At 46.8% G+C, this 13,474-nt stretch overlaps 1 protein-coding gene across 1 annotated transcript in view; it reads left to right on the top strand.

Moving 5' to 3' along the window:
* Positions 1 to 11,204, top strand: part of LOXHD1 (lipoxygenase homology PLAT domains 1) — a gene marked incomplete at both ends in the record, with an annotated part of 152,507 nt that extends 141,303 nt beyond the window's left edge. The window contains 4 exons of the mRNA XM_082498034.1: positions 4,334 to 4,504; positions 6,239 to 6,377; positions 7,818 to 7,979; positions 10,724 to 11,204. Coding sequence (XP_082354160.1) covers positions 4,334 to 4,504; positions 6,239 to 6,377; positions 7,818 to 7,979; positions 10,724 to 11,204 — 953 coding nt within the window. The remainder of the gene's footprint in view (positions 1 to 4,333; positions 4,505 to 6,238; positions 6,378 to 7,817; positions 7,980 to 10,723) is intronic.
* Positions 11,205 to 13,474: the final 2,270 nt, after the last annotated feature.

Here is a 13,474-nt window from a genome sequence, read left to right as displayed (position 1 = left end):
ATTAGGGCAGGTTTGCTGCTGGGCATTTCGATGGCAGCAGAACAGGCCTGGAGTGAAGTACCTTTTGTTACAGGCATTGAACACTGGTAATGGTGATAGGGGATCTTCCACAAAGGTGCAGTGGTGGCCAAGCCATTTTAAAGACCGAGCCCTGCATATTCAAACAGAAACTGCTCAGATATGTGCTGTTTCTTCCCTTCTGTCCCAAAGCAGTAACGGAGACAAATGTAGTGGTCCTGGTTTGTACTGGGGTCACTGCAGAAAAGCCCATGATGCCCTCTAAGGCATTTGTGCCCATGATTTGTGCCTGAGCCATTGTTCTCCTGGTACTGTTGGTCCAGGTGCCAAAGGGATACAAACAGACCTGGTCTGGCTCTTCTGCAAGCACTGAAAGGCAGGTGAGGGAGCAGCTGTGCCTCTCACGGTGAATCAGGATCCACCATCCAGCAGCACCCAGGGAAAACGCTGATGAGCCGTCGTGCAGAGAACCTCCAGAATGTCCAGGCTCTACGAGCAGTGGCCAGGACTTCGGAAAGTCCTTCCACCCTGCTACATCCACACCACTTTTCTGGTTCCTCTTCCTCACTCTTTCACTGATGCCCACTCCATAAACCAGCCTGGGGTGAGGACTTGGTGCCTCCAGGTTTACGTCCATACAGGATGTATTTTCCTTTCCTGTTGTTTCTTAGGTGCTGTAAGATCTCCGAGCCCATTGCCCTGCAAAAGCCACACAGGAACAGAGGTGGAAACAGGGTAATATCCTGAAACCAGGATTTCATGACCTGAAAAGGGATTCTGCAAACACAACTCCTTCCACTGATGTGCCCCCTGGCACGCAGAGCCAGCTCAGTAGAGGGAAAGTCTCACATTTAGACTCTGTGCGTAACCGGATTTATGTTGGTCTTTTTTCTAGATCAATACACACAGACATTAAATGTATCTTTTCCCAGTCTGAAAAAAGAGAAAACCAACACTTGGTCTTTCTTCAGCTCCAAACCAATCCTTCCCTTTCCATATCAGCTTTTAAGTAAAGTTTAATGCTGTGGCAGTGAAAGCCTTCATGTGACAACACTCCTGGCACTGGGGGACACGGGCAGGGCAGGAAGATGTGCTGCTCTGCACATAACCAGTATAGCATTCAACTGGGGTCAATCATTTATCTCAAGAAATGCAAAGCAATATAGGATATAGGAAATATAGGATACTTCTACAACTTCCAGGTCTCCCAGTCCAATTTAAATTGCTAATCATCAGGAAGAAAAACAGGAAAAAAGAAAGACCAATTCTAGTGAGAGGGCAGAGGACTATTTTTTCTTCGAAGCAGGCAGAAGAATGCTTTGAGGCAGTAGCACCACTTTTCTAAGAGTGACCAGCCAGCTCCTCGATTCGAGGTACCCTTGTGCCGTAAAGGGACACTTTGTCAGGATTTACTTTCCAGTGTTGATCCCCTGAGACAGCCCAAAGCTTGCTCTTTAAATACCCCAGAACTGAGAAGTGCATCTTTTGCAGGGAACACCAGGAAAAGCTGCAATTTGTGCTTGTTTTGCCCTCAATTCCAACACGTGCTGGAGAGTCAGCCCTGGCCCATCCCTCCCTCCGATAAAAGAGCAGGTTTTTGCAGCAGCTCTGCTGATGAGTGGCTGCTGGGACCTGGCTGGAGAAGGTGGAGGAGGGTATGTGCACCTCATTCAGTCTCTCTCATCATACCACTGCTTAGCACTGATCCTGTCCCAGTCATGCTGCTCACTGCTGGCAACAAGACGAAGATCACCAATTTATTGTGTCCTGGTCTGTAGTCATTGATATCTCTCGCTGGAGAAGGATGGGATGTTTTCTTTCTTTCATCCTCTACTGTTTTAACTAAAGTTTTGATGGAAGCAGAGCAGCCTCCTGAATACTCTGTAGAGATGTTCGTTGAACTTAAATGGAAATGAGCCTGCCAAAAAAATCAACGACTGACATTGCCAACATGTTTAGAATAAATTTCCAAACAGCACCAAAGAGCAAGTTGCTCCAGTCAGAGAGTGGTGGGAACCCTGGGGAACTTGATAAGATCCTCCCGGGAGGCAGCAAACTGGTGAGGATCTGTGAGGGTGTCACGTGCCAGCACCCCCCCACCAAAACCCTTTCATGCCTTTGTTCTGCTGCTGAAGCCTGGAGGAGTTCTTGCATGTTTGGGTGGTACATCCAACCCCCCTGCCTGGATCCGGCACCCATGGTGTTTGCACAGGTCTTGCCATTGGCATACGGCACCGTCCTCCCAGTTCAGGGGAGACATGAATGTACTGGAGAGAGTCCAGTGAAGGGCCACAAAGATGATCAAGGAATTGGAGCATCTGTTGTGTGAGGAGCAGCTGGAAGAGCTGGGACTGTTCAACATGGAGAAGAGAAAGCTTTTGGGGATTTTATCGATGTGTATAAGTATCTGATGGAGGGACAAAAGAAGACGGAGCCAGCCTCTTCTCAGCAGTGCCCAGTGACAGGATGAGAGGCAATGGACACAAATTGAAATACAGAAAAATCCATTTAAACATAAGAAAAAAGCTTTTTTCTCTGCACAGGGAATCAAACACTGACATAGGTTGCCCAGAGAGGTTGTGGAGTCTCCATCCTTGGAGATAATCAAAACCTGACTGGACAAAACCCTGAGCAGCCTGCTTTAGCTGACCTTGTTCTAAGCAGGGTGTTGGACTAGATGGTGTCCAGAGGTGTCTTCCAACCACAATTATTCTGCAGTTCTATGCCCCTTAAATTGGAATTTAAGGAGCAAGTGGTGTGTTCAGTTGAGGCCTGTGCTCTGTAGTGGGTGATTTTGTAGCTTGAAGAAGGTTCAGGAAGCCAAAGTACAACACAGGAATGGCTGTGAGGCTGGTAGAGAACTGCTAACACATGGAGGGATCACAGTCCACCGGAGCAGGGTGACTTGTTGACATAACTCAAGAAGGTGCCATCATTTTCTTTTCAGGGCTCAAGAAGATTAATAATTGCAAGCAGGCACATGGCAGTGAGTTCTTGAAAGCACAAGAGCTCTTTAGTGTCTCTGGGATGTAAATAGTAAATCAGCAGAGATCTCTCATCATGAACATAACTTTCTTTGCCTGACTAATAACAGGACTTGTAAATAGAACTGTCAGAACCTTCCATCCACCCAAGCTCAACAAGGGCTTCTTCAATTTCAACAAAGAAATCAGAAAAATGTTCCCAAATGTCCTTTTCTTCACTTTCAAGTTGCTTTTCCACTGGGAAAAAAAAAAAAAAAAAAGTAGAAAACGAAACAGGAGCTGTATTCTTCAGAAGGGCCCAAGGCAAGAGTTAGGTGATTTGGCGGTCACTGCTGGAGCATCCATCCTTCAGTCTGTCCTACGTTCATGGCCAGTCACAGCGTTAGTGAACTCACTGTGGTTGCTTGGCAAGATAATGATAGCATGGGTAATTTCCTTGCATATGATAGCTGACAGGGTCAAAGGAGCAAGTTGCAATCCACCTTCTGACCCTCAAATCCAAATAAGAAGGGTTTGAGGCCCATAGAGGAAGAGTCTAAACCCTACAGCTTGTGGTCAACTAGCACTCCCAAGATGTGAAGAGACCCCCGCAAACCATGCACACGCTGCTGTGTATTTTATAAAAACTATGGACGTGTGTGGTGGAAGGTTTGGAGCTTAGTTGGAATGTGAACTCATATCTTTCTTTTCGCTTTAAGGCTTCATGTTTCCCTTAAAATGGAAAGAAGAATCAGCAGTGGCTTCCGAGACAGAAGCCGCTCCATTAAATTTTCCTCCAAACCATCTGATTTCCAGGCGATTTCATGCTTCTGGCCCTGGCAAACAGTTCTGCAGGGCCCTGATTTGCCTGGGGCTTGGTAAGGGTTTGTTGTCCCTAAGCCACAGTAGTACTTCTCCCTGGGATGGTTCCTTTGTTGGCATGTTGAGAGGGGGCACTCTGGCCCCATCTCTCCCTGCTTGCTGCTGCTGCTACGTGTATTGCAGAAGCCCCATCTTGTGCAAAGTGCTGGGCAAGGACAAGAGATGGCCCCTTGCCCAGAAAGCTTGAAACCTAGCTTATCTGGGATCACACTCCAACATCCTTATATCTGATCGAAAGCCAGCAAGTCCCTCAAAAGCATGGCCTGAGTCTAGAAGGGGGATCAGATTATGGCCTTGAGCAGGTGGTCATTGCTTTTGGTATCAGAACATCATGTTCACTGGTGACATTATCTGAAGCAAATATAGATCATTTCTAACACCAGCAGGGTGTTCCTAAAAAGAAGTATCTCACCTTCTTACCCAAGATATGTGAAAATACCAAAATCTTTTTTATTTTGTTGTTTTACTAGGAATCGCACCAGGTTGGCACTTGGAATATATTGACGTTACGGACTCTGCCATGGACAAGACATTTCGCTTCCAGTGTGATCGCTGGCTGGCTAAAGGTGAAGATGATGGGCAGCTCATAAGGGAACTGGCTTGTGCCAATAATGACATCCTGGAACTGAAGGAACGGACCGGTAAGTTTAGAGTTGACTGGTAGCATTTGATGAGGGGCCTCAGAGGCTGTAGGACCACATCTGCTACAAGCTGCTCCCCTGAGGGTTCCCATGCAATAGGCCTTTGTATTGGCAGGCTTTAAGGGTTCATTTACTTAAGATACTCTTTAGTTCAAAAGTGCAACACTGTGATAAGAAAGAAACAAATCAGGATTTATGAGGAAGAAAAAGATCTCATTCTGGCTTGAAACCTAAGAGGGGCTCATCTGCAGCGGTTCAGTCCAGCAGTAAGCCATAAGGACACATGGTTATGGTCTCATTAGAAATAATGGGCTTGAGTCTTTGAGGTGGAAAATAAGTTCAATCTTTAAAGCTTCGTAAGTAACAATGTTCCAGCTTCCTCCTTAACACGTTCTGGGCTGCTAGCTCAAGTATCCCAGCTGAACATGGTGGCTGAGCTTAAGACCTCATAGCCTTGGGTATGCTCTGGGTAATTGCACTGAGTCCAAGGCAATTACATTGGTGTCTAATGCGGTGAGCAAGAGTTATTTAACTGCACTGATGATATGCCTCCTGCACCGCAGTGGTCTCCTTCAGGTGAGTCCTGAAGAGTCAATAATCACATTACTTCAGTGTGATTTCACCCTGCCCCTGCAAGAAAACAGCCTTGTGGTTGCCGTGTTGGGTACTTAGATGCCACCATAGCATCTAAGCACATCCTGTGGGGTACATGGATACCCTCACTGTCCCTGTTAGGAATGGTGACACAAAACCTGTAGGATTTGGGCTGTGTTAAATGGGGGGTGTTTAGCACAGCAGAGAGTGGACACAGCTTGTTCAAGAGCAGCTCCATCTACTCTTGCTGGCTGATCGAGCAGTACTTGTATGTTTCACGTATTCTCTCCCTGCATGAAATCCAAAGCATGTAGAAGTCAACATGAGCCAGCAATGTGTGCTGGCAGCCCAGGTGGCCAGCTCCATCCTGGGCTGCATCAGAAGAAGTGTGGCCAGCAGGGAGAGGAAGAGGATTCTGCCCCTCTACTCTGCTCATGTGAGACTACACCTGGAGTACTGCATCCAGCTCTAGGGTCCTCAACGTAAGAAGGACATGGACCTGTTGGAGCGGGTGCAGAGGAGACCACGAAGGTGATCAGAAGGCTGAAGCCTCTCTGCTATGAGGACAGGCTGAGAGAGTTGGGGGTGTTCAGCCTGGAGAAGAGAAGGTTCCGGGGAGACCTTATAGTGGTCTTGCAGTATCTGAAGGGTGCCGAAAAGAAAGCTGGAGAGGGACTTTTTCCAAGGGCATGTAGTGATATAACAAGGGGTAATGGCTTCAAAGTGGAACAGGGTAGATTTAGAATAGATATTAGGAAAAAAAAAATCATTCTGAGAGTGGTGAACCCCTGGAGCAGGTTGCCCAGAGAAGCTGTGGCTGCCCCATCCCTGGAGGTGTTCAAGGCCAGGTTGGACGGGGCTTGGAGAAACCTGGTCTGGTAGGAGGTGTCCCTGCCCATGGCAAGGGGTTGGAACTCAATGATCTTCAAGGTTCCTTCCAACCCAAACCATTGTATGATTCTATGATTCTAAGTCCCACAGATTTCAATGTGGTTCCATCCTTATTTTGCAAATGGTTTATGTGTGCTGTAATAAATATTAGGAAGAGTTTTTAAGTAAAGTGACAAGCAAATGAAGAGATCTTTCTGGCCATCTGCTCTTCCTTTTCTGTTTAACGTGTGTGTTATTTATGTTTTAAAGCCTATGAGATTGTCACAATAACAAGCGACAGAGAGGATGCAGAAACAAAGGAAAACATCTGGATCATCTTAGAAGGAAAGATGGGCCGCTCCAAAGAATTCCTTATGGAAAACTCCTCCAAGAAAAGGAGATTTGAAAGGTACTGTATATGGGAAAAGTCTGGATGGTGGGCTAGAAGAGCTCTCCACCAGCTGTGTGTCTTCCACAAATGTCACCTCTTCTTCAGGATGATCTACAGAGTTGCGTTTGTACCATGCTGCTTCTCATCCCCCTTCCAAAAAGACTAATGGCTTCTCACCTGGAGTAAAGGAAGATGTAAAATTAGTTTCTGATGCAGAGAGACAGAGCAGGTTTAAAAATTATAAGAAAAAGGCATTTGATAAAAGGAAATAGAGATGATGCATGTGTGTGTTTGTCTTTTTATATTAGTACAAACAAACGGGCTTCTGGCGAGCCTCCTGGGAGACTGTGTATTGTGGAGCTGGGAGGAGCAGAAGGAAGCTGGAGGTGGTTTTAGTTCCTTTTACAGTATCTCACTGGCAGTGGGAATCAGAGAGAAAGTAAAAATAGTTGGAGGCTAAATGTTGTCAGAGCTGCTCGGATTTGACTTTCGAAACAAATCTGGGGGGTAAGGCTGAAAGATCACTGTCGTGTGAGGAAAGCCAAATATCAGCCTCGTGCGCAGATGAGCTGGAGGCACATGTATGTAACGTGGGGCAGATTCCTTCTCCCATGTGGGACCAAAGTGCTCCAGATGTGAAATGGGTTTTCTACTTTGTTTAAGGGCAGAGCACAAGAGATGGGAACCTCTTCAAACTCATGGGCACCGCTGATGTTCTGTTGCTTTGCAGGGAGGAAAAGTTTTTCTTGCGGCTCTGTAAAGGAAGGTGAAATGACAGCTGATGTGGACCCCAGTATGAATGGCTGAGATTTCACGTGAAACCTGAGGGATCAGGAGGAGCTTCCTCCTGACCTTCAGCTGATGGTGCCTACAGTGGAGTTAAAGACATCACTCTCCAAAGCATTACTTAGAGTCTGTCCTTGGAGGCAGGTTGGAATAAGGACCAGTCCAAGGAGATAAACCTGACAGATATGCAGGGGACATGACAGGGAGCCAGCCAAGGGTTTGACAGAGACCTATTGTTTCTTTAAACTGTTTCCAAGCTGAGCTTCAGGAAGGGTGGCTGAACTAGCAAATTTAAAACAGCTATGGTGGGTAGATGTGTAACAGATACAGTATCTGTCAAGGATGAATGAGTAAGTGCCAGAGGGGAAATTAGTCATTCTTTAGCTTTTTCTATAATGAGGCAAATTGATTTTGTATGTGGAACAGCTCAAGTTTATCCTGGAAAGTCCTAGTGGCAACAATTTACAGTGTCACCCTTAATCAGAGAAAATACTAAATTTAAATATGGAAATTATACTTTGTGTTGAATGATTGTAGGTTAAATGAAATGACTTTAAATGAAGGCTTATCTTCTATCCTCCATAGCCATGTACAAATTACTTAATGCCCATATGAGACAAGTCACTGCCAGCCTTCAAGATGCTAACCGAAACTGCTCCCTGTTTCCTGTAGGGGAGCAACAGACACATTTCAGTTTTCTTCAAAGAACGTTGGCGATATTGCAGCCATCTGTGTTGGTCACTGCCCAAAAGATGGGAAGAAGTCATCTGCAAAAGCTGATGTCTTCTGGCATGTGCAAGAGATTATCGTAACGGAGATGGAGCTTTACAACAAGTAAGTGCCTTCTCATCTGCAAGGAACTGCTCCGGGAGGGCATGGAAGAGCTGAGCAGCTCTGCATGTGTCCTCCTGAAGCATTTCAGGCTTAAGCAGTAGTGGAAAGTCTTAATAAATCTTAATCCCTTTCTGAAAGCTAAGGACAAGCTTTTTGGTATGTTGGGTACAGAACATCCTTGCCTGAATTGCCTGTGCAATTTCTGAGTTATTAGAGAGGGAATTTACATGTGCCGAAAAGGTTATAAACAAGTTGGCTTGGGTGAATCTTGCAGCTACGAAAAATTAATGTCTCCACTTGTGGAAAATACTTAGACTGAAATTTAAGGGGTTTGTAGGATGCTCTGCACAGACTGGCCTTTAGGTATGTCTTGTAAAAAGAGCTCCCAGAAAAAAGATGAGAGTAAGACAAAACCTGAACCTCCGATTCACACCAGTTTGGATGAGAGATTCTTCTAGCGTGGTCCAAAAGGCCCACTGGAAAGGTTCCAGTCATGCAGCTCAGCTACTCTGATTTGAATATGACTGAATTCTGCCATGAACGAAAAATGAATATGTCTGAGGAGCCATGAGCACGTCAGGTCCTACAGGCTTTGGTGTGAGCCCTGTCTTTGGAAGGGGTGGTGTTCTCGACTCAGTGGACAGACAGCACAGGGACTAGGCGAAAACCAGAGAAGATTGTCCCTTTGCAGAAAAAACTCCTCTCCAGAGAAAATATCTACAACTTAATTGTGGATTTCTTTTCTTCTTTGTGATATTTCCATTGCTGCTAAAGAATTTAACTATATGGAGTTTGTTCCAACTGAGACAATTGAGTGTTTAAGAAGAAATTCTTGAAGTGGTTGGTTTTTTTAGAAGCTAAGAGTCTCTCCTAGCAAATTAATCAGCTGGCAGAAGAGACACAATAATATTTGCTGAATGAAAACTCAGTCAATTACACACTAAAACATGTTCTTTTCCCCCGGTGTGGAAAAACCTGGAACCCTTAAAGTCCAGCTGTGCAATCAAATCCACGCACTACTGTCATTGGGAGCATGCTGAAACTGCTGAAATAGTATGTTTTGAAGGGGCCAAAGATCTCCTCATAAAGGCCCCAGTTTTTTAAAAGCTGTATTAAATTAAGGAGGGCACCCAGGAGATACTGGCAAAGCCTGCAGCCTGTCGTTGCGCTGCTCTGCAGACGCAGCACTTCCCAGCAGTGATTGCTCTGCAAACCATCAACTGGAGCCAACTGCATCCTGAGAGCAAGCTCTCGGTTCGGGTACTCCCAGATCCCAAACATCAAAAAAAATCCCCATCCAGTTAAGCCAAAAACCAAATTAAAAGTTATGAGGTTGCTGCAGCAATAGTTTTGAATTATACTGGGATTTTTTTCTTTTAGTAGTAGGTGTTAATATTTAAAAGGGATGTATTTAGAAGCTTTTTCTTGCAAATTCCAGGGCTAGGCAGGTCATCTTTTTTCTTCTCACCCCTTTGGAAGGCTGGCATGCTCCATTGTAACTCCAGACCATGAGATATTCCATAGCCCAAGAAATAAAACAGCATCAGGCAACACCTCCACCGCACTATTATGCAGTTTTTCTGCCCCTGAGTCTAAAATTTTGCTCCCACCAGAACTTCTTCTTTACAAAGCTTCTTTCCAGAGAAAGGAGTGCTTTACTTTGGCTGCAGAAAATGTCAGAAGTGTTGGAAGTGCTTAAGAAGCACAGTACTGCTGGAATTGCAGTAAACCCTCCCTCCAGGTGTTTATTTTACGCACACGCGCTGCAATCCAGCTGCGCTCCCGCCAGGAAGACCTGCTGCAGTTTGGCGAAGGGGGAGGAGGGGGAAAAATCTCATTTGGAAATGATCCACATCATTGGAAATGAAATACATCATTAAAAGCAGAGTGCTCCAGCCTCTGGCCGGCTGCCAGGCACGCGGTAATTTATGGATGTGCTATGTGCTCCCCACACATCCCCACAGGCAGCACTGCCGAGCCAAGGGCTTTCAGCATCTGGTAGCTATCAGTTCTGTGTTCGATGCCTTTTTTTTTTTGCCTGCTAAGGATGGGCTGGGTGATCTAGATGAGGAAAAGGGGGGGAATTTGAACATTCTCCTCCCACCTTTCCTTGCCCCTTTTTCCCTTTTTCCTATTTCCTAGCCCAACCTTTAGTGTGCTATCGGTGATGATAATCCCTGAGCTCCCTTCAAGAGCTGCACGGGTGAGACCCTGCTCTTAGACCAGTGAACCTCTGCAGCGCTGGGCTGCCTTAGCTGCGGGGTTGATTGCTCAGTTCTGCCTGGTGTGTCTGTAAATGGACATGCCATTGCACAAATGCACCAAACAAAAGAGGCGACAAGTGCCCCACACCATCCCTCCCATGAACAGGGTGCCTGGGGCTGACCACGGAGAAGCTGGGTTTTCCATTTGCAGTTGCAATATTCAATCCTGGCCGTCTTTCTAGAGAGAAATTCTAGTGCTAATACATATATAGAAAAGTACTGAAAGAGCATTAATATTGGGCAATTTAGTAGCAATGTCCATAACATTTAGAATCACAGAATCATAGAATGGTTTGGGTTGGGAGGGACCCTAAAGATCATCTAGTTCCAACTCCCCCCCCCCACCAGGGGCAGGGACACCTTCCACTTAGACGAGGTTACCCAAAGCCCCATCCAGCCTGGCCTTGAACACCTCCAGGGGTGGCACTCAACAAAGTGGCCATCCACATCATTAACATGCTTCTAACATTCTTTTGGCAGGTATTATTTCAGGTGCAATGTGAAAATCCCTCTGCGTTACAAGAGACGGGACTACAAAGTCTTTGAGTGTGCCAAGGTCACTGAGAGCTTTGCCAGCAAAGCCCGGAGCTTGGTGCCAGTCAAATACGAGACCATTGTGGTCACAGGCTTTGAAAAGGGCGCGGGGACTGACGCCAACGTGTTCATCACTATCTTCGGGTTGAACGGGGACTCAGGAAAGCGGGCGCTGAAGCAGAAGTTCAGGAACCTCTTTGAGCGGGGTAAAACCAACAGGTTTTACCTGGAAACGCTGGACATGGGGGAGTTAAAAAAAGTCCGGATTGAGCACGACAACAGTGGTCTAGCACCGGGCTGGCTGGTGGAACGGGTGGAGATCACCAACTCGGCAACTGGTGTGACCACCATATTTCCCTGCGGGAAGTGGCTGGATGAAAACCGGGGCGATGGGTTAACCTGGAGGGAGCTCTTTCCGAGGTACTGAGGAGGGTGGGTGTGCAGGAGGGTTTCTGTCCCTTCTGTGTGAGCGTTTTTCTCATTGTACTGTTTTATATTGCATTTTACTTTTTAAAACACTGCCTTTTATATTGAGGGATTTTTAGTAGCAAGATGTGCTTCCTGGGTTAACATTTTGTAAAAGTAATACTGCTTTTTTTAAAGTGCACATAAAATTGTGAAAGAAATAAATACGTTTCTTGCTTATTTATGATTAAAGTACACAATTAGCAGAGCCATAAATTACCTTTTAACAGCTCAGATGCCGTCTTCTGCTTTCAGTGCTCTGCCAGGGCTGGGAAAGCCCACTGGCCTCCTCCACTGATGGGCTCCCCTTTTAGATGAGTAAAGAGGATAAGGGCATTACACAGAATCACAGACTGGTGGGGGTTGGAAAGGCTCTCTGGAGCTCCCCCAGTCCCACCCCCCGCCAGAGCAGGGTCACCTACAGCAGTGGCACAGGACACGTCCAGGTGGGTTTGGAATGGCTCCAGAGGGGGAGACTCCCCCACCTCTCTGGGCAGCCTCTGCCAGTGCTCTGCCACCCTCAAAGGAAAGAAGTTCCTCCTCATGTTTAGGTGGAATTTTCTATGTTCAAGTTTGTGCCTGTTACCTCTTGTCCTGTCACTGGGCACCACTGAAAAAAAGACTGTTCCCATCCCCCTGGCACCCTCCCTTTCAGCATTTAGAAGCATTGATAAGATTCTCCCCTCCGTCTTCTTTTCTCCAGGCTAAAAAGACCCAAGTCCCTCAGCCTTTCCTCATAGGAGAGATGTTCTAATCCCCTAATCATCTTTGTAGCGCTTTACTGTACCCTCTCCAGCAGTTCCCTGTCTTTCTTGAACTGGGGAGCCCAGAACTGGACATGGTACTCCAGATGCGGCCTCACCAAGGCAGAGCAGAGGGGGAGGACAATCTCCCTCAACCTGCTGGCCACACTCTTGATGCATCCCAGGATGCCATTGGTCTTTTTGGCCACAAGGGCACATCGAGCCAATGTATTCAAGAAAATTGAGCTTGGAGGCCCCAGTTTTTCCCACTTCTGACAACTGTGAACACTGCATGTCCATGCACACGTCCATACCTCCAGAAGGCACCGCGTCAAAAGCAGTGGGCACAGCAGGGATTTCTGCAGGGAGGTTGGGACAGACCCATTATCCACCGAGCCAGGCCTCAAGGGGTGGGATCTGGGTGCTGTTTTCCACCCATAGGTTTTCCCTCCAAAGCCAGCCTCGGGCTGAATTCACCCATGTCTGCCCAGAGCTGAGAGCTGCAGTTACAGCAGCCGGACCAAAAGACCTACCAGATAATTCCACCGCAAGGAAGCTGCGTTAACTGTATTCAAAGCTGTCTCATGATAATCTTACCCTATATGGCCTGAATACCAACTCTGTTTCAGAGCAGCTGCCATTCATTTTAATTTTTTTTCTTTTAGCAAGGATTGCTCTTTTGATTTTTTTCTGTGGTGGAGAAGGGATTTCCCAGCTGCAGTGAGGACCAGTGCTTCTGTAGATGAGCTCTTCCCAGCTACTTGCATCTCTACAGGTACCAACAGGAACAGCTGTTTGCAAATCATTACTTCTGGAGCCCCATCTCCCTCCCCAGGACGCAAAGAATCAGGACACATCCTTCCAAGGAGAAAGGGAGGTATCTGAGCCACCGTGAGATCTTCCTCCTGACCCACTTGTGTCCTATGAGAGGTCGTTGCTCCTCCCAGAAACCAGTTTCAAGCACGCACTTTGTGTGAATGGGGATCAAATGGGTCAAGAGTGGGTTAAAGCCGCTGAACTCACCCACCGGATCAGTCCCTGGGTGGAGGACAGTGCTTCCAATGCTTCCACTGGGACACGACAAGGCCAGATTGGACGGGATTTTGAGCAACCTGGTCTAGTGGAAAGTGTCCCTGCCCATGGCAGGGGGTTGGAACTAGATGATCTTTAAGGTCCCCTCCAACTCTAACCATTCTATAGTTCTATGACCTGGATGTGCCTGGCCATAAGGCAGGACTGTCCCACTGCGGAGTCCCTGCCTGGTCACGGGCAAAGGAGGTCCCAGCAAAGGTTAGCAACCCTGAGACAGGAGTTGGGGTGTATTGCAGGTGCTGTCGATTGCTCCTGGGTATTTGAAAGCTGCTGGATCACATCAAAGCCCCACCAGGGAAGTACTGTATCTTTATTTGCTGCAGCAGGCACCACCAAAGAGACTTGCGCTTATTCAGGGCTGTCTGTGCCAGCTCACAAATAATAGCTCAGACTAATT

Source organism: Vanellus vanellus, assembly GCF_965231255.1.
Source record: "Vanellus vanellus genome assembly, chromosome: Z".
NCBI lineage: Eukaryota > Metazoa > Chordata > Aves > Charadriiformes > Charadriidae > Vanellus > Vanellus vanellus.
The sequence above is the reverse complement of the archived record's forward strand: the minus strand, read 5'-3'. Positions and strand labels throughout refer to the sequence as shown.